The 27,522-nt window shown below is 29.6% G+C and overlaps 3 protein-coding genes across 4 annotated transcripts in view; 2 read left to right on the forward strand and 1 right to left on the reverse strand.

Annotated features, from left to right (window-relative positions):
• LOC107456305 (ATPase family gene 2 protein homolog A) overlaps positions 1–13,180 on the forward strand; it is a 34,925-nt gene extending 21,745 nt beyond the window's left edge. For both annotated transcript variants that reach the window (XM_071180760.1, XM_016074144.3), the window contains exons 11-14: positions 1,441–1,574; positions 3,294–3,420; positions 8,007–8,171; positions 11,540–13,180. In XM_071180760.1, coding sequence (XP_071036861.1) covers positions 1,441–1,574; positions 3,294–3,420; positions 8,007–8,171; positions 11,540–11,710 — 597 coding nt within the window. In that variant the 3' untranslated portion in view covers positions 11,711–13,180. The remainder of the gene's footprint in view (positions 1–1,440; positions 1,575–3,293; positions 3,421–8,006; positions 8,172–11,539) is intronic.
• Positions 13,181–13,706: 526 nt separating this feature from the next.
• Positions 13,707–22,932, reverse strand: LOC107456307 (GPALPP motifs-containing protein 1). The gene is made up of 6 exons (XM_016074147.3): positions 22,562–22,932; positions 21,662–21,945; positions 20,637–20,744; positions 19,130–19,201; positions 16,933–16,998; positions 13,707–14,066 (listed from the first exon to the last, which is right to left on the reverse strand). Exons 1-6 carry the CDS (start codon positions 22,599–22,601, stop codon positions 13,914–13,916), a joined length of 723 nt encoding a protein of 240 aa, XP_015929633.1. The 5' UTR covers positions 22,602–22,932; the 3' UTR covers positions 13,707–13,913.
• Positions 22,933–23,003: 71 nt separating this feature from the next.
• LOC107456304 (E3 ubiquitin-protein ligase TRIM37) lies at positions 23,004–26,423 on the forward strand. The gene has a single exon (XM_016074143.3). The coding sequence runs from the start codon at positions 23,219–23,221 to the stop codon at positions 26,063–26,065; it is 2,847 nt and encodes a 948-aa protein (XP_015929629.1). The 5' UTR covers positions 23,004–23,218; the 3' UTR covers positions 26,066–26,423.
• Positions 26,424–27,522: the final 1,099 nt, after the last annotated feature.

Raw genomic sequence — 27,522 nt, forward strand, 5'->3', positions numbered from 1 at the left:
TAAAGTGATAATCAGAGACAGCTTTAAACTACTTATGATATTATTTAAAATGATTATTAGGGACAGTTGTAAACTGCCTATTCCATTGTTATAAAATGACGATTAAAAATACTAGTCAGTCAAATCTGCACAGGTTTCCAATTAACTATTACTATTCTTCTGATTTTTTTTATACTTTTGAAAATCCACTAAAATAATAAGGAAAATTTCTTATAAAAATTTCCTTAACTTAATTTACTGTTTACTTGATAATTTGTATATAGGGTTTATAAAGAAAGATGTATTCTCGTATGTACTAATAATTTATAATAAACTACTTTTTTGAAATTTGTTATAACGCAATAAAGCTTTAAGCATAACAATATGTTGATAAATAATATATATTGACAATATTTTAAATGAATTGTTAACTTTTTGAATTATGCTATAATTATATTATATAAAGATTGTATTTTGCAAATATTAGAATAATTAATAAAAATATGTGGCATACATACAATAAAAAGTCCAAAAATAAAACTGAAAAGTGAAGTATATAATTCAGAAAAGCGGCTTATTTCTATTATTGTAACAAAAATACTACATTGTTTAGCATGATTAAAAAAACAGAAAAACTTTTGATCTAAACATGTTCTATAAATTGCCTTTTTTAAATAATTTTTAAGACTATCAGAACTAGGAGTTGGTGATGGTCTGGCGGATGGATTTTAAGAATTTTTTGAGACATTATGACATAACTTTAATAATCATGATTGAAAAGATGCTGTCATAACGATAACACCTTGTTTTTTTATACTTTCAAGTTTAAATGTACTGCCAATAAAATTATGCATATTTTTTGCTGTAAAAACTACATATTTTACTTAATAGGATTTTAGAAATATTATTTACATAAAATTTAACTGCTTTGAGAATAAAATAAAAGATTCTTACATATGATAGACCAATGTCCTGGAGAATATAAATATTTGGTAATTATTACAACTGATGTAGTGTCATTTATTATAATTGGTTTGAAATTGCCCAAAAGTCGAAACTCTTTAAAATTAATTTATAAACTTTATTATTTTAACAATCAATACTATTCAGTGAATTTTTTTTATAGGTTAAGAGACTTAGAAATGTAATTTTAAGAAATTAATTTTAAGAATTAAGGTTTTTAAGAAGTTAACTTTTCAAACTTTGAATGACTGAAAACTGAAAAATTTTCTATCTTAAAGCAAAAAAATTTTGGATAAAATATCAAAAAACTAAGTTAAATATTTCGTTGTCAGCTGTGGAGATTTTATTTTAAGGTGTAATGTATATATTTTAAAAAAGAAACTAGTATAAATTATAAAATATGCTCTTTATTTCCATGTTATACGTTTGTAACGCACGTTGCTTGTTACGTTTCAATTTCAATGTCATTATATATATATATATGGATTTTAATTTTAGACTTCTGAGTTATTCAACATGTATGTTGGTGAATCTGAAAAGGCAGTTTCTGATCTGTTCAAGCGAGCGCGTTCATCAGCCCCTTGTGTCGTGTTTTTTGATGAAATAGATTCTTTAACATCCACCAGAAATAGGTTAGAGTATTTTACTTAAGTTTATTTCAAAACTTATTTTATTGTTTATTAAGTTTTTTTCAAAATTCAAAAATGTACCATTCACTTGCATAAGTAAGGAGTGTTTTTGCTGGTCTTCCTTTTTACTTTGTTATATTACCAAAATAAAAATACCCAGTACCTTTTAGCCAAACATTTAAATAAAACAGTTATTTATTGATGGCAATCCTCATTCAAATGATCCTAAGAAAATGTTCCTTCTTTCTCTAACTGCTGATTATAATAGTGTCTGTAATGTGATAAAACATTGCATTATGAAAATTAGATTGTTGTTTCAGACTAAGGCGAAAAGAGCTTGCAAAGCAAACTAAGAAAAAAAAACTGCCTAAGCGATTCGAGAATTTCCACTAATGTGCAAGTGGTGCCGCCCCATTGGTAATTGGGAAAAAAATCATTAATTTCTACTTGTAAAGTGAGGAAACCCTCATAAATGTCATACGAGAGATTTCATTCTAAACATAGAAGACGCTATAGCAGGTGAGAAACTTTTCACCACAAATTCTCTTTTACTTCTATTGGTATTTTAAAGTTTAGAGAAATGCAAGTTAAGGTAAACTTAAAGTAAACGAAGAAGGCTAGAAATATTGAGAAATTTTTTCAGAATATCATAATGCAAGCAAATGATTGTAGGATTAATTCTCCACTGTATAAGCCCTTAAGCTTGCCATAATTTGTTTTCATTTTGATATTCTTCTACTGCATTTGAAACTTCACTATTTACTCTAGATTCACCAGAGTTCACTTTTTCTATACTTTATGTTTCTTGTGAGGATTACTTTAATCTCTTAACAAGTGGTTACTAAATTTAGGCTGTGTGACCTTAAAAAATTGCATACGAAAATTGCAAATTGCATTGCATCGCTAGAATAAAGGTAAATGACATAAATCAATGAAGTTAAATAAAAGGGAGTTTCCTTACAGTGCAGGGCTCAAAGTTGTCCTTCCTTTAAAAAAAGAAAATGTCCTTAATTATTAAACATTTCAATAAATGTTCTGAAATTTCGTGATTTTCCAAATTAATATCATAATAAATATCATTTATCTAAAAAAGAATTGAAGAAATTTTAAATTCAAAAATTATGTTATATATGCTGTGAAACAAAGTAAATCATAAAATGAGCGACAAAGTCTTCATAGCATGTCAAGTACGACATTAATCTATTTTCAGTGTTAGAGACAATTACCCTTGATTCGATAGCATAAAGGTATTCGATGTGGGAGAAATATATAAAACGTTCTAATCTCTCTACTCCCTCCTCATCACTATATTATACTCTACTGTTTTTCACAAGAGAATCCTCGCATTTTACTACTAATTAACGATTTTCCATACATAGACTATTTTCCCCCTTCATTGGTAAAAAAAAAGAAATTTTTGCATAACTTTTAAAAAAAAATCTGAGTTTTTTTTAAAAATGTTTTTCTTTTTTTTTCACTACTTAAATGCAGGAACTACTAAAACTATTACCAATTGTATATCTGTGAATCCATGCTGGTATCATACAAATTGCTCCCATTAGAGAATCAGCATCCTTAAATTGTCCTTAAGTTGGCAATTTTGTCCTTAATTTTTGCATTTTGAACATCCAGCCATGCAATGTTGCCCCACCTGCTGTCAACAAACAACACAAAATGTCTGCTCCTACTGTAAACTAATTGTTGATTTCTTTTCTCTTATAGTATTAGTGGCTCTTCCAATGTTACTGAGAGAATCCTGACACAACTGTTGACTGAAATTGATGGTATTGAACCACTCAATGGAGTGTGTATCCTTGCTGCCACAAACAGGCCAGACATCATTGATCCTGTGAGATTTCATTGTTATAAGACATATTTTTAATTAAGTATTTGCATTTTTTTGCTATGTATGATGTTCAAAAAGAAAAAAACAAGATCCCTTAAATAACTTTTGACCTATTGAGTGGATTTTTATGTTATACCGTCAAATCCTGTGGGATTTTAGAGAATACCTTAAATATGGTAGTTAATTTTAACACAGTATATTTTATGCTACGAATTGAGACATTTTTTTTCCTTATTCATCAAAATGTAAAAATAAGGTTTTAATTGTTTAGTTGGGAGAACAACTCAGAGTTCATTTTATTTTTTGCATATTTTAACAGGATCTTCAATTATATATTAGAAAATTACATAAAAAAATTTATATTTTTTCTATTTACTATTTTTAATTTATTAATAATGAAAGAAAAAAATTTTTTTTTCTCAAATTGTAAGGCATAAATTACTACACATGTGCTAGATAAGTGTTGGAAACACTTACCTAGCATGTAATTTTACAAAACAAAACTTTAATTAAATTGGTCTTGTAGTTTAACAGTTCAAAGTTTTTTTTAAATATTTTTTTTTTTATTTATTTTAGTTTTTTTTTTTTGATGGAGTTTTGCTCNTTTTTTTTTTTTTTTTTTTTTTTTTTTTTTTTTTTTTTTTTTTTTTTTTGAAACTTTTTGATTAGTTTCATTCAAATTTTGTATTTTATGAATTAAAATTAAATTGTTTAAGAAATTTTATACTTTAGAATTCAGAACATTCTTAATTATTAATAATTTTAAAGTAATAAATGATGAAAAAATTATTTTTGAATTATTTTTTATACCTTATTTTTATATGTAAAATGATTTTTAAACTTCTTAAAAATTTTCTTAAAAGTATGGGGAAATACACTAAAAGTAAAATTAACATTAAAGAGTCTAAACTTTTGATCATTCTCCTGACAAAACTATTAAGACCCTATATATTATCCTATTTTAAGGGTTAGAAATTCAAATCCCCTCAAATAAAAATATCATTATTCAGAACAAGCATGTTTTTGTGTTTGAATTTGTAACATATAAAAGTTAGATAGCACATCTAAGCTCTTTGAGAAGACTAAGTAAAGTTCCAAAAAGTGATTTTCACCCTCAATTCCAGTTGAGTAAGGTCATAAAAAGGATTGGAGTTAAAATTAGAGATGCTCACTTCTGGGTCACAATACTGTTTGCTAAAAAGAAATGAGGTACACATAATGACTATCAGAAGGCCAGTACTAAAAATACTCTTTGTATTTTTGTTTTAAAAGAACTTTATTCTTTAGTTCTCATGTCTATGAGCACAACGCTTAGTAATATTTTTTTAAATGAAAAATGTATCTAAAGTGCAAAGCAATTTAACTGAAAATTAAAATTGTAATTCTAAACCAGTGATGCTTTAGAATAAGTGTGGGACACAGCAAAGAAATTAGATATACTAGTTTCAACTTTCCACATCAATATTATTAAATCCAAGTTAACTGTGCAATTAAATGCTCAAAATTATATTTTAATGGGGAATTTTTATTAATTAATCGTATAAACAGTGTTGTACTGTACGTGAAAATCTGAGCTATAGATTAAAAATTATTTAGGGTGTTATATTTGTCATTTTATGAATTACATTATTCATCATATAGCTTTTGAATTAATGATCATGATAGTTTAAAAAGATCTAACCTTAAATAAAATAGATAGGTCAATTCTGCAAACCCATTAGGTACATCACTATGGTTAGGTTAATGATAATTTATTTCTTCCTTTTTTTAAAAAAATTATCGCATTTAATAATGTACATATAAAGCAAAATAAAAAAGATTTTGTGTCTACTAAAAAATTGATTTGTTTTATTTTTATGGCTTGTTACCAAAACGGTATCTTTGATGCTAAACAGTAGGTAAACGTATAGTCACATTTTTCTCCTCTTCAACTGCAGATTGAAAAACCCCTATTATTTTATATAATTGGACAATTACATTATTTTCTCATCATAAATAGAATGAACTAGTTTAAACAAAACATAATTAAAGTACTTACTACCCTGTTCTCTATATGCTTGTTTAAATTATAAAACTTTTTTGTTTTTTCAAGAGCTTGGATGTTTTACGAATTTAAACCGTGCACACTAGAGATGAGTTCAAACTTGTTTTTGGCGGTCCAAACCAGAAGAATTTTAATCCGAGTCTGCCCAAGATTTAGTTTATGATTTATCCAAGATTTAGTCCAAAGTACATACGATTACTGAGAGCTCGAGTGTACTTCAGATAAAGTCCAAATATTGTAATCTTTTCATTAAACCTTTGATGTGCAGAAGAAGAAATCAGACATAATAAAATTTTGATTAATTGATGAAGCGAAGCAGGAACAAATTAAAATTAGTTGTTCCCAAAGTGAACCTTAATTACTTAATAAGTTAAGCGGGGAAAAATAAAAACAGACATATACATAGTAAATAGTTTTGTATGGCCTAATTTCTTTAAGTAGTAAATTCATAAAAAAAATTGCCTCAGTAATTTCAAAAAATACAAAGTTGGATCGTTTTGTGTAGATTTATTGTAGTTGTCAAAAATAAATTTTAAAAAATTATTTTATAATATAACTCTTTATAGGTGAATAAATATTTTTTTTTAATGTTACATCAATGTTTTTTTAAGGTTTAGTGCCACTGCCCAGTATGCATTTAACCGGTACTCTAAACACTGATGTTTCTCCTAATATGTCCTTAGTATAATACTATTATATATATGTGTGTTACGGCCAAAGCCCGAAGTCCGACCACTTTGCGAATTAAGTGGCCACGATGTTCCGGCAAAACGCAATGTACTGATTCAAGGATGCTTGGTAGGTAGCGCATCTGCAATTCCAACAGTAATGTGCCACGTGGCGAATTTTATTAAAAAGTTAATTTGCTAATATTGCCCCTTTTGTTTTCTTTTTTAATTTAAAAAATAAAATTTTTTACTTTGTCTCAAATGGCCACATCCCAACCGCAGTTAGCTGCGGGTACCGCAGCTAGTAATTTTTAAAGAATGAAGTTATGGTTATATAGATTCAATAATCCGTGCCAATGATTTTTTCTTCCAACTTTGGCTGATCCTCCCATGCCACTTCACGATCTGGCCGGTCAATTCCCGAAATCAAGAAAAGATCGGACATTGGCCAGCAAATTTACAGTGTTCTTAGCCATTTCTCAAAGTGGCCGAATTCGGGCTTTGGCCGTAACATATATATATAATGGTGACAGTCGTGTGAGCAGGACAAACAGGCAAAGGATTTTAAAAATATCAAATTAATTTTATTTAATCATTATATGATGGTGGAAATCGAGAGAGGGACACAAAATCATCGTGCTGCTCCATAAAATTTAGGGAAAATCTTGCAAAGAAAATCCATAAAATGTCTCATTGTAGGGAATAAGGGAAATCTTAGTAATTGCACAATAAAAGGTATATAATTGCACAAAACAGTGGTGGCTGAGCCGTAGGGCTTCGCACTGTCGTACCACAGGTCCCTGGTTAGATCCTCGGGCCAGGCAAGTTTGACTCAGCTTTTCATCCCTTCAGTGGGTCGATAAATTAGTACCAAGCATGCTTGGGAACTAAACACTGGGGGTTCCGCATTCGGCTGCCCACCTGACCGGAACATCTACTCCCGCACCCCAGAGCCCAAGGTCAAGAAAACTGAGATGGGCACAGTAGGCCTTGGCCCTCTATGGGATGTCGCGCCGCTGAGTTTAGTTTAGTTTTAGTAATTGCACAATAATAGATATATAATTGCACAAAATAGGTCGTACGATTCCCACAAAGAGCAAAATGTCTTACTCTTAATTAGTGCATACTTGAACCAAAAATAGATTAATAAACAGGATGTGAATTTTAAAGTGTGTTTCATTTTGAAGAATAAATTAAGAAAAGGAATAACATAAAAAGATTAATTAAAGCTTTTTATGTTATATATATATATATACACACACACAATAGCATTATATACTGTAATAATACTGTCACCATGTCGAATAACTGAATTTTCCAATTGCCGGATGATCAAGTACTAGATATTTTTTCTCATTTTTAACAAAACAAAAAACATTTTGCACAAAAATTTATTTTATCATTAGCGTTAGGGGTAAATTGCTTCTTTTATCACCTGATATCCTTGGAAAGGAGGAACCCCTCTCCTTTCATATTTAATTTTCTCTTGTTCCAAAGAGGGGGTTACAGGGTTGCCATTTCCTTCCTCCAATAAGGGAACATGTTTTTAAGGGAACAAAAAAGTCAAATTTGTTTAAATTTCATTTGATTTTGAAACTTATGCTAGAATAAGCTGACTGTTTTCTAATACATTTTGCAGGCATAAGATGTAGTTTTGAAAGTTGTCCGATAATGCAGATTTTTAGATAACCAAATCGGCTTAAAATCTAATAATCTGGATAATCTGCATTTTACTTTATAGCAATAAATTTCATGCTTTTATAAAAAAAATGAGTTCTAAAAATATTATATAAAAGTTGCAGTTATTTTTTTTAAATTTATTTATTTTTATTTATTATTTTTTAATTTTTTATAAGAAATTGTTCTACTTTATTTAGAGTTTTTTAAGACCTGGAAGATTCGACGACATGATCTATGTTCCATTGCCAGACTCAGACACAAGGAGTGAGATTTTTTCTGTGATGTTGAAGAAAATGTCCACATCTGATGATGTTAATGCTACTTACTTGGTAAATGCAACTGAAGGATATTCTGGTGCTGAGGTAAAGGTCATTTTGGTTTTAGAACTCACTCAATGTGATTTAACCGAATTGGCGTCTCACATCTTTTCCCCAAATCGCCTAAAACCTTGTTCTATAATAGAACCTATTAAGGGAAATTGCATTACAAAGTGAAACACCCTGAAACTTTTATGAGCGAAAACTCAATATCATGACACCAATTTATGAAATATGGGTGTTTAATATAAAATTTTAGACTAAGATTTATAGTTAAAGTACTTACCAATGAAAAATATCATAACTTTATAGTAACTAATGTAAGAAAAAAACTTAGTTCTTACAAGATTCGCGATATTGGATTTAAAAATTAAATTAATATGATTCGCGATTTTGGATTTTAAAAACACAAAAATACAAATTGCGACTTTGACTTTTAACAATGCTCAGATACAAATCGCTATATTGGATTTTTAAATCGCCTTAATGCGAGTGGCAATGCATGATTTTTTTATCGTGTGAATACGAATACCGACATTCGACTTTAATCACTTAAATACTAATCACCATGTACGATTTTTCAATCAATTCAAAATATGTAACTTTTAAATCGGGTTAATTCGAAAATCGAAGTTCAATATTAAAATCGCTTGAATACGAATCGCGATATTAGCTAATTCCAGTGTAGTTTCAAATATTACAAATATCGAAAATTTGACAATCCTACAGAATCATATTGGCAGAAGAATAGCGTTTATGAAAACATCTCTTTAACACGATTTAACGGAAGTTTCGAAATTTAAATTTTAGATGGTGGAACTTTCGTCAGGTGATAAGTTTTGATCAGCGATCGCAAATCAATGATCTTAAGATATGTGAAATTCCGTGAAATCTGTGGAAAAATCACATGCCCTGCTCCTAATTTTTTTTTTCCTGGAAGGATGATGTGAAGAACCTAAATTCCGTGATATACCCGGAATACAATCACCCCTGACCTATGTGTATTTTTCACAACCACTAGTGTTATGCTTAGTACCTTCTAAGTATGACGATCTTCTAAGTAGTTTTATGTTTAGTACATTCTCAGTTTTAAATTAGCAGATTTTCACTCCCAGAAGGGATGTAGTTACCATTTTTCAATCTGTTAGGATCACTCAGTGATAAACGCATGGCAGCCAGAAATAAGTGATTCTATTCGTTCCAGCCACTTTTGAGGATGAAAAGTTAAAAATTTTTCATGGTTCACCTTTTTTCTGCAAGTTTGTAATCTTCGTACAAAACGCTAGGCCGGTTAACATCCAGCAACAATAGAACTCGCAACCTTTAAGTCCTATAATCCCTATAACCAATATTTTTTTTTTAACACACTTAGAAATCTATGATTGCAGCACAGTCCAGTGCGATTATCTGGAATCCTGAACCAGCTTTGGGAATTTCTCCCACATCCTTCACGGCATCTATATTCAAGCTTTACAGCAAGATTGCCCATGAGCAACACAGACGGTCAGCTAAATTTTGCAAGCTAAGGACAAGCTAAATTTTGAAGCTTAACGTAATAGGAACAGCTTGAGGAAGATCATTGCAGGGGTCGCATTCCCCCTAAAATTCATAAAACTATGTGCAAACCCTAAAATTCCTAAAAATCTGATAAAATTTTGTTGGTGTTCCTAAAAAATTAGAGTTATAGGCTAAATATAAATAAAAAAGCAATAATCTAAAATATAAGAATTTAACTACAATAATTAAAACTGTTTTAATTTTGCCACATGGGAATTCTGACCCTGAGAGAGGTTTTACGATAAATAAAGCAATGCTTAATGTGAGTCACCATGAGAATACTATTATGTCTCTTAGACTAATCAAAGATACCATTCAAAATTATCGAGGAGTGTTGAAGATCACCACAACACTATTGAGGGCAGTAAAAGAATCTCACAAATCATATCAAGAATATCTTAAAAATGATCATGATTAATTTGTTTTTCCCTAACTTCTAATATAAATTGCTGATTAGAAATCTAATAATATCACACAATAGTTTTTCTTAATAAAGTAAGGTAAAGGGTAATAATAAAGTTTTGATTAAGAAGGTAAAAATTAAATAAAAATCCAAGTTGGTGTTAATTTATTTTTTCTCTTGATTTATTCTCACTTTTGTCTGTTCCTGAATTATACACTTTATTTCTGATAGGTAATATGTAAAGTTGAAATTTCATTTTTACACTTTAGGGATTTCATTCTTAATAAATTTCAGAGCTTTATTTTATGGCTTGCAATAATTTATGATATGTGTGGATGAATTGTAATAATATTCTGTTATGTAATAAACTACCGTGTGATCTGTTTTTATCCTAGCAAAATCATATATTACCCCTAAAATTTACCTAAAAATTTTTGAAAAAAGTTCTTAGAATTACCCTAAAATTTAAAAAAAACTTTGCTGCTACCCCTGTCATTGGTTTTCTCACTGCACCCTCAGGAGACAGGTACATTATGGGTATTGAATCCGATTCTCTTTGTCGAGGTTGTCATCTGGAGGAGAAGACTTCAAAACATATACTTTGTGATTGTGAGGTCTATTCTGCTCAAAGATTTGAGCATTTAGGTCAACATTGCATTAAGGCCTGGGATTTACAAGATATTTCCTGTCATGTGTTTGCTGAACTTTGTTTCAGCTATAAGGCTTTTCGGTTGATCACGATTTAGCGTTTGGGTACAATAGACCTCTGGTCGATGTGCCCTGCTCTTCGAAGCTGCTAAACCTCTAAGTCTAAACTCCCGATTTTCCGCAGGCAGATCATCCACGCTCTTCTCTCCCTTTTTTTTTTGCAGTGATAAACAATATAGCGTTTAGAATTGAAAATAAATAAATTCATAGAAATGGAACTATTTTAAGAATTTCAAGAACAGCATACTAGCAAACATTCAGGCTCCTAGCCCAGGTGTTTACAATTAATCATGTAATGGGTCTACATTTAAACAGTGTAGCTTCAAGTGCAATACCTAAGCATGATGCGTGACTGTTCATAATAAATTTAAATCAGCACTGAAAATTTCCTTCTACATTTTTTGAAAGACATTCGCACTTTGTTTTTGGTATGATAAATAAGGATTTTTTTTGTTTCCTTTTGAATCTATAAGAACAACGCTATTATTTTTTCTTTAAAAATAATTCATTTTTTCATATCTAATTTGCATTCTATGTATGAATTGTAAAAATGTGAAGAATTTTTTCTCCTATCTACCTTTTTTTTCCCTTTCCGCAAACCAACCCATATTAAAATTTCTTAGAAATTAAAGAAAATCCAGATTAGTTCGCATCTTTGAATATGCTTTAAGCTTTTCAAAAAATGAGTTAGTTTAAAATTGAAGTAGAAACCATACAAAACTTATTATTATTTTTTTTTTTTAAGATTTCAGATATTTGTGACAGAGCAGGCAGATGTGCTGCTACAGAAGATGCAGCATCCGTGTCTATGAAGCATTTTACCCAATCTTTGAAGGAAGTTTTACCCAAAACATCAGAAGATATGAAGCAGTTATTTGAAAAATACGAAAAACAAAGAACTTCTCATTTTTCATAACTTTAATTTGTGCTATTCCATTTCAGGAGGTTGTACAAATCACCAAACTATTATTGACACTTTTGACGCTCAACTAATTATGATAACAGTGTACTTTCCAACAACTACACAATTTTCATACTTTCAGAAATTATTTAATTCTAGTGATAGCAAAAATAATGTTTTAGTAAATTTAGAATTAAAATATATATTGTCCAGCACTACATATGCATAATTTAAACAGATGTATAAGAAAGTGAGATAGACAAGGGACCACATTCGCATGTTCCGATAAAAGTTTTATTAAAAAAATTGTTTGTTTTAAAGATTTCGGCTTTAGTTCACTGCCAATGGAAAAAATACCTCACAAAAGTAAAAATACCTCAAACATTGGAGGGTATGTAATATGTTCAACTGCAGTTGTATCAACATTTACTATGGTAATAGGTATTTAATTTACTAATATAGATTCAATCTCAGTAGGAGAAATCCCCAGCTCGGCTACTACTGATTTTCAGAGCATCTGCACATTGCTTTTCATCTCGGATTTAAAAAACAAAATTAAAATATTACTGAGAGGAGAAAAAGAAAAATCATTTTTATTTCAATAATTATTTGCTGTAGGTCTTAACAAAATTAGTTTGCTAATCCACACGCACTAAGGATTGCGCACTAGACAAATAACCAAAGTATTAGCCAATTTTCAAAAGTCTTCGCCAAATACTAATCTTAAAAATTTTTTATTATTACTTTTTTTCCCATAGAATAATTCCACAGGGTTTTATTTGTATTTTATGGTAGTTCGTTTAAGGCTTAAATTTGGATTTCATTCGCCAAATATACGATTTTATTGCATTTGGCCAAGTGGTGAATGCTTGGCATAGCCCCTGCAATCTACAGATGTGTAAGCAAAGAGAAAAAAATTATCCCGTCCGAAAATTCTAAATAATGTTCTTTAAATAACTGGAATTTTTAAAAATTAATAATTTATAAAACAACAAAAATTAAAAATAAATAAATTCTTGAATTTAGAAAACTAATAATTTTTTATAGACTGTATAGGGACTTATTCTATTTTTAAAATTGCTCATGTTACATTCATTTAAAAGTATATTATTTCATATAAAAAAATTTTTGTGCATAATATTTATTTACCTCATACATGCTAATTTTGTTGTAAAACACATATAGTTTAATTTTTACAGTGATTGTCTGTGATACTAAGAGTCAGAAAGAGACTAATTTAAATTTATAGAGATTGTGCTGCAAATTGACTCTGTGAGTTCTTTTACAGTGATAAAAGATTATTTACAGCCTCTTGAAATAGAATTGTACACTTTTCCAGTTTTCAACTGTAAATAATACGCTATCTTTGTATATAATTCATGTCATAGAAAATGTATAGATAAGTGTTTCTCACCCTCCAAAGTTTTGTCAAATGTGCCAAAAGAATTTACACTCCCTCATTGAATAAATTTTTTAAATTAATAATATCTGTTTCTGTGGCATACTTTCCATGATTCATTTTTAGATGAGCTGCACATGATGCTATATATTTTTAGTGTGCTATTAAACAAGGGAGATTGTGAAATGCTGATGTATATATTATGGAATATTATAATTTATAAATTTGCATTAAAATGCATTTAATGTTCTAAAACATGTGATTTATTACAAAAAAGAATTAAATGAAAAATCAAATAATAAATAATAATAAATCATAGTTTGTCTTATCACAGGGAAGTCACGGGACACAGAAATTTTCAATCTGGACAACCTAGGGAATTTAACTAAAATATTCAAAAGTTAGGGTATTCATTAAATTCCCCAATGTCTCGTGATCCTCTCATTGCAATGCCCTTCATTACTTTATAAAAAAGGCCAGAACTATGGAGGCTGTTGAAGCAGATTTTAAGAGTGATAGACATCATGACCTGGCAAATAAAGTCTAGACATAGACTGCCCAGGAGGAGTCTTATACAGAAGGCTGCTATGCTAAATACAATGATAAACTATGTTTACATTGTTAATACCTTTTATTTCATGAATTAAACATATACAGTTTCTATTTATAAACAGATATGTATAAAAAAAAAAGCACATTAACTGTAAATCAAATACGAAATTTTCTCGGCAGAGCTTGCCTTCTATAATACATGGTACAACAAAACTTTGACTTGTTTTAAATTATAAAAAACACATAAGGAGCAAAAATGTGACCATACTACAGATATTTATCAACAGATGATGAGGCAAATCGTGAATTGAGGAATTTTGCTTTATCAATAACAGAGTTCACTTGTTGCTTCGTGAAATGTCGAACATCCATTTCGTCACGGTCAAACGCTTTCCTTTCTTCTTTTCTTTTAGATTTTTCCTGTAACAGAGGAAAGTAAGTTTTAAGTAAAAAAAAATTGTATATTGAAGTATGGAAAAGAAATAACCATTGGAGTTTAATAATCACACATCAGATTCTACCTTCAACAGAAGTTTCGGATTGAGTACAGCAAATAAAAAACTAACAGACAAAATACAAATCAAAAGTTATATGTAGATCGTTATAGATATTGATTAATATTTTTTCAGCTCGGTCAATATTTCTTTTTCTTTCTGTCCTGCAGACATTTGGAAGCCTCAGTACTATATGTAAATTTAAGTATTTACTAAAGTTCAATTTTGAATAATAATTCATTTTTTATAGTTTAAGTGTGGAGTTTCCTTCATTTTAATTATTATTTAGACTTGTTATTCAGCTGTTTTTATTCTCAATTTCAAAGTAACATTTTGCGTTTCAAATATAAATTTATAGTTTGATAATTTCAGACAAGCTATACCAGATTTGGAAGGGGAAAAAAGAACATAACATTTTAACATCGAATTTTAGAAACTTTTTTTTAAAATTATAAATATAAACAACTTTATTACAAATTTAAACTAAAATAATTTAAAGAAACAACAACGTTAAAAAATTATATATAAAGCAAAATTTATTTGTTGTAAACATGTCCAGTAATTTCACCTTTAAGTTATACAACTCTTCTGTTAGTTATTTCAAAATCTCATTAATTATTGAACTTTCAATTAGAATCAATTCTAACTATGAGCCAATCTGACAATTTAATATTCTGTTTAATATAATCTTCGTTTATATTTTTTATAATCAGAACTTAATATTTTTAATTCAAATGCTATCAATTATCAGAGATTGATTCAAATTTATTAAATAACTTATCTTCATTATACAGGATTTGAAAAATCATAAATAAGCATATGATCCCCAATGAGACTTTTACAGCTTCTTGATAAGAAAACTTAATCAAGTTTTTTTCCCTTTTATAATAATATTTAAGAGTCCTAAAAATTTTGAAGTAACAAAACCAATTGAATAGATTGAAGCAGTAATGAAAAAAGAAAATAATGGAAATAAAAATATTTTTATTTCCATTGTTTTCTTTTGTCTTTATTGCTTCAATTATTCTTTTGAAAATTCTGCTGCTTTGCGCGTTTCTTTTAAAGAAAGTTCTGTTATTATAGAATTAAATATTTTGTATTCTTTTACCGATTGAATAGATATGATACTTCTATCGTTTGCGGATGGTTCTTCAGTTCATATAAAATATTTTCTATTTTAGAATGTCAAATATTTTCAAGTGATAAACGCAGAATTTTTCAGAAAAGCTTCATGTCTTAAATGATACCATAAACTAATAATTTAGTTTTATTTAAACAAAATACAAGCAAGTAATGTGCCTAATAAAAAATCAAAATCTTATAATGGAAAAATCTAAATTTAAAAAAAAAAAAATTTCTTTAACAATTTTTTAAAAATATTTTTTTAACACAATTAAATTTTAATAAAAAAAAGCAAGTTATAATGATTCTATTTGTTAAATTCTGCATTAACAAAAAAGCATAAAATACGAGAAATTAAATTCACAAAACAAAGCATTAAAGTGTGTTATTTCTACTACAAAAAAGTCAACACTAACAATTCCTTTTTATTTCTTTAACAAGATTGTCATAATGATCATATTCTTAACATAATATTACTGATTGTTATTAATACAGTACACTCTCGATTATCCGGTTTGCGGATTATCCGTGCTCATTCCGGAGTCACACAAAAAATATAAAGAGAAACACTTTCAAGATTAAAAAAATTTGATTCATGAAGTTATAACACTACCAAATTTTTGGAAAGCAATATTTGTTATTGGATTACAGTATATTGAACAAATCGTCTTCGTTATCACGATCGTGGAGAAAGATGATACCGCTTGATGAACAATCCTCTTCAGATGTTCAAGAAAAATATGATAACAATATTCTCGAACAAGCAAAAGAAATCTAAGGTTTCGAAATTCTTTATGAAGAAAATTTAGAAGATTGGTTTCAAAGTGATGCATGTGAGCCTGGCTTCCAGTATTTGACTGATGAAGACATCGTTATGTTGTTAAATCAAATAGTGATGATAGTAACTGATGCCGAAGATGTAGTAAATGAATGAAATACAATTTCTCATTCTGCTGCTCTGTGGAAACTTTATTAGATTATATGGGAGGATTTTATTACGGTGACATTACTGCGCTTCGTAAAATATGTGTATCGATATATGGCGAAGACGCATTACACATTTTTTTAAAAGGAAAATTCCTAGTTTGATGTTATGCATGCAAATGTCAGTAATTTTTATATTTTTTGTACTGATATTGAATTTTTCTTTAATAAAAGGAGTTTTCGGATTATCCGTGTTTTTTTATTGTCCGTGCGACTTGTCCCGGTGATTAACCCGGATAATCGGGAGTGCACTGTAGTTTTAATGTTAATTTTTAATAATCAGTAGTTTTCGGAAAAAGTGTGAATGATGTATCATTAAAAAAATTCAAGGATAAGACGGGTCATAAAAAATTCAGTTTTTAAAAAGTAGATTTTATTTTATAACCGTCATTAAACAGCCAACCCAAAATAGTAGGGTTTATAGCTACTATTGTTCAACTTTGTAGCCTTGCAATTGTGAACCCAATCCAGAAGACAAGAGAACTGCAATAAATATTGGGAGAAATTTGCCTTCATGGATTATGTATGATTCATGCACTTTTTAATGTAAAAAGTAGATTGAAATATTTAAAAAATTTTGCAACCCTTGTATTAAAAGTAAAAAATAGCTTATGATAGTTTTAAAAATTAATGGATGGATTTATTAGCCATTCTTTTTAATGAGCACAAAATAATCAAGAACTTACAGATTTTTCCTTGTTTTTCAATTTCTTTGCATGCATATCCATTAAAGATTCTGCTCGCCTAGATTTCTAAGAGGAACAAAATATTACAGTTAGTGTTATTATACATGTTTTTTTTTTAAAAACAGTATTATTTTGTTTTGCTCGCATGCTTAGGGTGATACAGTACTAAGTCCTGTATCCGGATATCCATTTAATGGAAGGGTCTCTGTTTAACAGTCAAATATATATACTATTTTTTCCCTTACATAAAATTTGTTTTTATTTATTTTTTACTGTTCGATATTAATCTGATTTCCGTAAGAATATTTTTTAAAAAAGAAAATTGTCTATCACGGCATTTCACAACAAGATGAAAGAAAAAGATCGAATTTTTTTTCTTTCTCACATAAAAGGATAAGCGCTGCCAAGAATCACGCACTCAATTTCAGAGTGCCTAAAAAACTTACATTTTGAAAAAAATTCCGGATTTGAGAAGAAATCATCGCGACTAAAGCGAGTTATAAAAAGATTATTCAAAAGTGCGATTTGGAATTCGCAGATCGTAATAGTATTACATTAAAAATGAAATCGAAAATTTAAGAACTAGAAATTCCAGAAGAAAATGTGATGGACAAAATCACTTCGACAATAAAATCATCACAAATCTAGTGCTTCAAGTGGGCGATTCCAAATTTTCTGTGCACAGTTTACTTAGCGAAATAATATTGTATTAATATTCGAAATAATATTGCAACCCAATTTTTTGAGTTTACAACAACTAATATTCAACTCAGTAGCCTTGTATTTTTGTACTCAATCCAGAAGACAAAGGAACTTCTGGATCAAGTATTGGGAGAAATTTGCCTTTGTGTAGGACTATTTGATTGAACTCACCTGCATTTACATGCATGGTGAGGTAAATCTCCCACGGTTGGTCTGACAGCAAGAGGACTAAAACTCATGATCCGTCTACCACTGAGTATATATTACGTCAGTCCAAGCTGGGTTCAGAATTCGTATCGACTAGCCATCACAGGGATTCGAATCCGTGTCACCTCATTTGAAGGTGAATGCTCTATCTCCTCAGTCATCACGACTCATTATCCTCAATTTGTTATTTTTTATTGAATAAGAATGTTTTGATGTTTGTGATTACCTTAAAGACCTATTATCCGAAAAAATATATTTTCCAGACTTTCCCAAAGTCCCGATGATTCCGGATATGGGAATTTCCACTACTATATATTTAATAAATGGAATATTAATAGAGAAAATTTTTTTTTAGATTCTCTGAAACATGTTACATTAAAAAAATGTATCACATCTTTTTATTAAATGATTGTTATAATATTATAATTGTGATAAGAACTAAATAAACAATAAAATAACAATAAGAAGGTAAAAAATTATAATAAGTTAACAAGCAAGATAAGTAATAAGAACAATTTGCTTTTCTCACGTCACCATTATTCTATTTATTGCTTTGGGTATGTTATAGCTTGTTTATCTTGGTTTTATACTAAGTCTAAAAGAAATCTTATTTTAAAAATCAAGAACGTTCTTTCCTTCGCCCTCTTCTATTGTCTATCTAATTATCTTAAATATCACAAGTGGAGATTTTGTAGAACCTAAGATTTTTATCGTGGCACAGAATTTTTTCAGTAAATGCACAAAGAAGGAAAACCAAAATTTCTGGCATTCAGTAACTGAAACAAATGGTTATTGGGAAAAAAATTAAGGATTAAAAATGATTTTTTCTACCTTTGGTTTTTGTACTATCAGATTTTATTTTCATGCTATTCTGTAATGATATTTATGGAAACTAACATTCATTGGTTGTAATTTTTATAAGAATAGATTTCAATAAAGTTTCGTTTTCATTTACGGCATATCACTTTTATTAAAAATAATATAACGTAGAAAATAAAATTTGCATTGATCAAGCACCCCAAATTTGATGATACTCTTGCATTCTTGAAGGTCTAGCTTTTAACATTCAACAGACATTATAACATAATTTTTTTCAGGAAAATTAATACCTTCTTTTAATTAACAGTGCGACTAGGTAAATACAGCTTTAAAAGAACTAAATATTTCTTTTAAATAATGGAACAATTAAGAAGAAGGTCATAGTAAACCAATTAAATCAAATCTGCATTACACAACTTTAAAAAAAGAATTAAAGAGTATTCTATAATTAAATATGAATGCAACTTACATTATATTTTTTAAGCTCTTCTGATGTTTTCTTGTCCTTTTCAGAATGTTTAACATGCTCACGTTTCTTCTCCTATAGATTGTAATGCCACAGCATTGCAAATAAATTAACATATTATAAATATTAAGTAGAAAATGTAATATTAATCATAAAATAAAGGGTCCTATAAATGATAATGAAAAGTTAATTATATATCCACATTTCTCTTTTAAAGCTTACTGCCAATTGAGATAGTGCAAAATCAGGAAAAAGATTTTGATATGGTATAATTTTTAAACAAAATATATAATTGTATTATCACTACGTTGTGAAAGATTAAATAGGAGCTTAATATTATATCTTTGATAAGCTGCTATTAGTTAAACATAAAGGAGTATCATGCTGATCTCAGTCTCTTTTTAATTTTCGAGGGAGAAATGCATTGCACGTACGTATCAGTGAACAGAAGGAGGAAGGGAAATAAAAATCCATGGCTATACTTTACGATATGACGTAATAAAGTTAATACAAATTTTTTATTGAAATACAAAACAGCTAAAATACATCAATTTTTTATTAAATAATAAAGTAAGAATCTATTAAGCTGAACAATTTAGAACCTTCAACAGATTTTTAGAAAATTGGGAATTTTTTTTGTGCTTGTTTTCCTTTCCATTTGAACAAGAATGATATAGTCATCCCTGAAGCTCAGAAGATGGAAAAATAGTGAGGGATTCTTTTTCTCCTTTTGTATAGAGGAAAAACTTCAATATTTCTTTCTTACCTTTGAAGATTTAGCATTGGAAGGGGTGGGGGAAGGGATAAATTCTTTATCTTTTCTGTGTGCTTGAAAAAATCTGTGGTTCTCTGATTAGCTGTTCTGTGGTTGTCAATCAAAACCTAAAGGAGCAGCAAACTTAGAAAAAGTAAAGCGAATCTCAATTAAATAACGTTTTGCAAGCAAATAATTGACTCTTGAAGTAAGTTTCAACAGTTTCGACGTCACGTAATTCAGATGAAATGAGTTCTAAAATCACTGATTTTATTAAAAGAATTATAATTCGTGTTTTCTAAAGTACTTAAATCCTTTTTTCTTTTCTTTTTTTAAAAAAAGCTGAATCCTAAAATACATGTGTTTTAAATAAATCATAATTTAACGAGATGTGCCAAGAGTCTAGGCTTAACATTCCATGACATCACCTAAAATTGATAATATACATAACAGCAATTCACTTAAATTTATGAGGGCTAAATATCAGTGAACAGAAAGTGGTAGGAAAATTATTAAAAAAATGCTATTAAAAAAATATTAAAAATACAAAGACTTAATTGGAATACTAAAATACAGCTTTTTTTACTCAGTACTAAGGTAGGAAAGTTAAGATGCATTAAATAATTTTTAGTGATCCAGGAAATTCAGGCATCTAGGATGGCGGTGGTCCCAAGGATAATTGGTTCTGTTACAAATAAAATTACGATTAACAAAGTTTTACCAAATAATGATTTGTAACAACAAAAAAGAAGTTACCTTTGAAGGAGGCGCTAAGCACCTAGAGATTGCTCCTAATTGATTTTTTTGGGAGGTATTAGGCACAATCATCCATTCTTCTCGTTCTACTTTGTGCATCTCAACATTCTGAAAAAATAAGCAAATATTCACTTAATATATATATTTACAAATGACTCAAATTACAAATGCAGTCAAACTTGAATAAAACGAAAATAAAATAGCATAAAATTTATTGTCTAACATAATATTTAAACAGCCTGTTCTCTGTTAACTTAATTTTTAATTTAAATTAAAACTCCTCCATACACAGATAACTCAAATACCAGGAGAATTTACCTAGTTTGATTTTTTTATCCATAGATGACCTGTTTCATATTTTGTGAACTAGCAAATGAATTAAATTTTTACAAGAGAAAACATTTTTCCATAAGTCCAAAATAAAAGCAATCAATACTAGAAACTTTTATTAGAATTAGCAATTATAGATCGAACTGTCAACTTACAATAGCAATTTATACAAATGAATAAGACACCTAAACAACCTAACTGATCTCAGGTGATAAATTGCCATATCGTTTGAAAATTTTAAGTGTGTATACACATATATTACTATTTTCTATTTAAAATTACATAATGTAAAGCTCTTGGAAAATAGAGTAACATTGGCTTTCGAATTAAGTCCACCACTGAAAGATTTGTAAAGATTTCAGATTAGCAAAGAATAAAATTCTTACAAATAGATAATTGCTTTAGATTCAAAAAGAAAAAAAAAACAATTTGTACCTTTTATTTCAGGCTTTTAAATGTGATAATATATGAGTAGACTAATATAAGTGTCAAAAATAGAGCAGACTGCTATTTATGATTGAATTGAAATGGTCAATTAATGATTAAATTCAATCTACAATTCACTTCAAATTGAATATTTAGTTCATAGCTTACTAAAGGTTCTATGAACACTTATTAAGAAACAATTATTTGAGGTTCTAAAAACAATAACATTTTTAAAAAAATTCAGATCATGCATATAACTCATAACATACTTTATTATCCAGTTTATGCTTCATTTTTTGAGCTTTTTTAATGATATCAGCTTTTCTATCATCTGCAGCATCAATTTCAGTTCCAAATTCATCAAGAGATGGTCCACACATTTCAAACAAAGATGAATCATCTTGTCGATTCCCTTGCTGTAAATGTTCTGGCAGTGCAGGTCCAATCATAGGGGCTGATAGTCTATCCTTTTTTTCACTAGCAATAGGAAGTTCTGAAGACTTTGATATATAATTTGTTGAATCAATGCCATCATCAGAAGGTTTAACATATCCTGATAAAAAAAATAATAAAATATTGTTTCATAGAATTTATTCACCCATGAACGAGAGCAAATTGAACTCAATTTATCACCCTGCAAATATAACTTCTATTTATTATTATAGTTGAATATTGTTTTACATATGTACATAGATTTATTAAAAATAAATAAAACGTTAATAAAAAAAAATTGAATATATTTTTAAGTTCCCCTTCGATTAATGTCAAGTATTTCCTCTATGGCAACCCACACAGAAACTTCTAAATAACTTAAGTGAATACATCATTTTTTACAGTGCATGTTAGATAACATTTTCAATTTTAGGAAATTTCCTAGTTTTAGTTTAATAGAACAATGCATTATACGCAATTTTTAAAGTTTTAAGTATGCTTCGTTTTTGGTATCATTTTCTTTGAAAAGGCGTTGCATGTAGACACAAAATAATGCCAGTTTTCACCAAAGGACACCTCTAAATACATTTTTTTTGCAGAAAAACTAGGGATAACTAAAAAAAAAAAAAAAAGCCCATTGAAATAAAGTTAACGTAATTTTCTAATAATTTTAGATAGAATAAAACCACTATTTACAAGAAAAACGTACAGTAAAAAACATTCACTTCAATACACACCTGGTGGCAATGGAGGGCCATATAGATCCATATCAGTCATTTTTAAATGCCAAAAGAGTTTTATAGTTTCTTTTAGAATATTTAATTAATAAATAGGCGTCTTACTAAACACAATATTATTTACAGCGGATAAGAATTTTACTTCAAAAATATTCGTGGCATAATTTAAATATATCCATTCAGTTCTTAATAAACTATATACAGTTTCGTTCGATTAAGCAGATTGGTACTGTGAAAACTGTCTTCTTCCCCTAAAAATGACAGTTTTACAACAAAAATAAACAAGAAGACAGTGTATTAATTATTCATGTGTATGCTTTCACATAGCAGCAATTATTGGTGAGATACTTAAGTCTTAATGTTTTCAAAGCAGAAAAATATAAGCTTGTAGCTGTCATAGATGTAATAAAGTTTCTTTCAGAATCTTGTTCAGAATGATTTGAAGTGAATTCAGTAATTTAGAGCAGACTTTCTTTCATTTCCGGAACTGAGAAATGATTTTAAAATTTTTGTAGAACTTGTTTATGAACTTGCAACTTGTGTATGTCTTGAAAATATGCAATTTATGACGAAAAAAAAGTAGAATTCTAACTTTTTGGAAAATGTTTCCTTTTTAGCTAGTATTTAGTGAATTTTCATTTGTTTTCAACAGCCATTATGATGGATGAACATAGCGTAGAAAGTTTAGCTGAAGTGTTTAGGTGCTTTATCTGCATGGAAAAATTAAAAGATGCACATTTATGCCCTCATTGCTCAAAACTTTGCTGTTATACTTGTATTAGACGATGGTTAACGGAGCAACGCTCACAATGTCCTCATTGTCGAGCGTCCTTACATATGCATGAATTAGTCAATTGTCGCTGGGTAGAAGAAGTAACTCAACAATTAGACACGTTGCAGTTAGTTGGAGCTGTAAAAGGAGACAATACAGAAAAAGAGCTGTGCAAGGCTCACAAAGAGAAGCTGACAGTTTTCTGTTGGAACTGTAAACAATGCATTTGTCATCAGTGTGCATTGTGGGGTGGGACCCATTCTGATCATGTTTTCAAACCACTGGATGAAATATACGAGCAACATGTTTCACAAATCAAAGATGAATTTATTCGCTTGAGAAGAAGGCTTTCTGAACTCATCAGTCTTGTGCAAGAAGTAGAAAAAAGCGTTGAAAGTGTAAGAGTTGCGAAGGATGAACGTGTCCACGAAATAAGGCATGCTGTCGAACATATGATATCACGTCTCGATGCTCAGCTGAAGAGTAAATTATTAACGCTTATGGCACAAAAGAATTCCCTCTCTCAAGAAACAGAACAATTAGAATCAGTATTAAAATCTGTAGAACAACAATTGAATACATGTTGCAAAAGTGAGTTAATACTTTTGAGTAATGAACTTCTTCAGAATATGACTGAAATTCAGTGCAAACCTATGGCAAGTTTTGTGACTGCCGCCGTACCTGCCGATTTTCCTAGCGAAATCGTTCCTCCGTACGACGGCAGCACCTTCGTCATGCACAATTTCAGCATCCTTCAGCAAAGAGCAGATCCAGTCTACAGTCCACCTTTGCATGTTTGTGGTTTGACATGGAGACTCAAAGTGTATCCCGACGGAAATGGGGTCGTCCGCGGCAACTATCTCTCGGTGTTCTTGGAATTATCTGCTGGATTGCCAGAAACTTCTAAATACGAATATAGAGTGGAAATGATTCATCAAGGATCAAGAGATCCTTCTAAGACTATTGTAAGAGAATTCGCTTCTGATTTTGATGTAGGGGAGTGTTGGGGATACAATCGTTTTTTCCGTTTGGATCTTCTAGCGAGCGAAGGGTATTTAAATGCCGAAAGGGACACTCTCATACTCGGCTTTCAAGTTCGATCTCCCACCTTTTTTCAAAAATGCAGAGATCAGATGTGGTGTATTAATCAGTTGCAGACTGCACAAGCTCAATATATCACACAGATAAATGATTTAAAAGAACGATTAGCAATTGAACTCTCTAGAAATCAAGCTGCACTTAATAATACTAGAACAGAAACAGATGCCCAAATCGTCCTACCCGACCATGTGCCAACGAGTGTGGGAGCTAGTATTTGTTCCTTAATGTCTACTGCGACTGTAACGTCACCTTTGTCTCCCACATTTAGTGTCACTTCTCCTCTACAGCCACCTTTATCAACAGTATCATCTCTCAGCAACAATGAGTATTTAATTACTTCCTTAAACAGTACTTTTGAAGCTTGTAAGTGTGAGAACAGTATTGACAGTGAAGTTGCTGAACCTAAAAGTCTCGAGAAAAGCATCGACAGCGAAGTCGCTTACGGTGAACCTCGAGCATTGGGCACTAGAATGAAAGTGAAGGGCAATGCGTGCCACGATTGCTCGTATGAACAAAACAGAGGTAGTGCATGCTCTCACAAATGTAATCTCAAAGACGTCGTCCTATTAGACTCTTACGATGCATCTTGCGAAGCAGATTCGTCTAGTTCCGATAATGAAGCCGTTAGTGACGTGAATAATGGAGAAGGTAGAACTAGACATTGTGCTCATTTGGAAGAAAATAGCAACGATGAAAATGACGTCGACGAAGAAACGATCGGTGAGGATTTGGATTTTTCCTTCATTTCTATGTCGAGGCCACGGCGTCAACGTCTTCATTCTTGGAACTCTTTAACGACTCCTCCTTTGTCGCAAAAGAATTTCGGTTCTTCATTCGAGAGAAACCTACTTGAAATGCCATCTGATGATGATGAAATTGCACTGTTACGCCTATTGGAACTGCAGCATCAAAAGCCTTTGCGGCACTGTGTTGCAAATCCTGTTGCAGATCTGCAGAAACAAGGTGAAAAACAGAAGAACGGGCACAGCTGTCGTCATTCGTTGCTCCTCTCTTCGTTACTCGCAAATCAGTGTTCGAGCAATGCTCACAATGATCAACAGTCTTCTATTTTCCCACCTGCTGATTTGCCAGCACTCTCTAAAATTATGTCGTCTCGTAAAAAATGGGAAAGTGGTGCAAATAGCTGTTTTAAACTAAATGAAATTGAGACTTCTGAACAGGCGTGCCAGGCGGCATGTCTGGACTCTCCTTCTACTACCAGTTTATTGGACCAATTTCCACAGCCTTGTTCATCCAAAAGTGCATTTCCTTCCACTTCAGCAACCGTTGCTGAAACTGACATTCATGGTAAACATCAAAGACTGAGAAAAAGTGAAGAAAAACCTTTACAGGGTGCTTCAACCAATGAAGATCCCCGAAAGAATTGCAGTCTTTGGATGGCTTCTCATAAGCCACTTCCTGGACCAAAACCAAACTGGACACTTCTTCAAGGAACAGCTAAAAGAGAACAACCTATCACCTCTGCCAGTTCTGAAAATAAAGCTTTTCATTCCAAAGCTAACACTCACAATTCAGCTTGTGATGTTAACAGTGAATTGAATATTACATCTAGTAATAGCTCTTCATCGAGTGAAAGTTCGAGTGCATCCTCCAAAAAATCTCAAGAATAGCTTTCTTTCTCTAAATTTTCATAGGCTTCGAGTTATTTAGATAATGTAGGCATTTTTCTTCCTTTCTGCTAGTTTGTTGTTTTATGTTATTTATGTAAACTGTGTTTTGTCAAAACAATTTTATATATATATATATATTTGAAAATTAATGTATAGTAAATATTGGTATATTTTGTTTAAGCGTAGCTTGTTGTCTATACGATAAAAAAGTAGTTTTAGAATTATTTTTTTTTTAAGATTATTTATCTGCTTAGTGGTTTTTACTTAATATTCTTGCATTATGTTTACTATTAAAAAATATATAAATATTTATGTAGAAAATTACTTATAAATTAAAATATCATTAATGAATTTAGTATTCTGAAAATTGTTTTTTTGACTAACTATTACCAACATTGCACAATAAAAATACACCCTGAATAATTTTTGACTTAACAGGTTGTATAGAAAAGATATCAGTTAAGATCCTGAACATAAATGATCGTCTAGTTCAAGGGACGATTGTACAGCAACTCGGTCATATTCTCTTGGTAATTTTTTTATTAGAAAATAATTTCCTTATATACTTATTGCAAAGTAATTTTTATTTGTTTTTCAACATTTTAATATAATTTTTACATGAAATTTTTTCTGAGTATATTTTGTCAAAAATTATGAATCATTAATTTTTTATGTTTTTAAAATATTAAATATTTTTTTTAAAAAAAATTTATTAAATTATTTTTAAAGATAACTGAAAGCTATAATTTTTGACATCCAAAATAGATTCTTATAAACTAAAACATTTTTATTCTTTTGGCAGTTGCTTATAAATACATTTAAAACAGGGTGCTTAGCAATTTTAAAAGTCCTGTAAAACCTAAAAAGTAAGGAATTTTTTTAATTTCTGAAAAAGATTAGGTGCATTTTATAAGAGATTTTTCAATTCCTGTTTAATTTTAACCCAATTTTAAATCGTAAATTTTTTGTTCTCAAGAAAATGTATTTCCTCTTCACATTCTTGCAAACAAATAATTTCTCCCAATTTAATTAATTTTGCATCTAAAAAAAGAAAGTCCCTTGAATTTATTGTATTATTTAGTAAAAAGAGAGGATTTATGTATTACTGAATGCACATAAATAAAATATTAATCCTTTAAAAATACATAAAATATAACAAAACAAAAAAATAAATGCAAAGTAGCATAGAAATGAAAATTCTATGTGTTAATTAGTTTTACAAATCTAGTCTTTTTAATTCTGTTTTCCTTTTAATAGTCTTTTTTTATGAATTGTTTAGTTTTAGTCTAAAATAAAATTGATGTCTGATTTAGAGAAAAAAATTTAACTTTGTAGAATGATTTTTAATAAGTACAAAAAAAGTTATACAATATACTTTTTATAATTTATGACATTGCAAATTAGTAAAATATTTATACCCGTTTTAAATTTTTATTGGACAGATTAACTTTTTAGAA

The sequence above is a fragment of the Parasteatoda tepidariorum genome, chromosome 5 (assembly GCF_043381705.1).
Source record: "Parasteatoda tepidariorum isolate YZ-2023 chromosome 5, CAS_Ptep_4.0, whole genome shotgun sequence".
In the NCBI taxonomy this organism is placed as follows: Eukaryota; Metazoa; Arthropoda; class Arachnida; order Araneae; family Theridiidae; genus Parasteatoda; species Parasteatoda tepidariorum.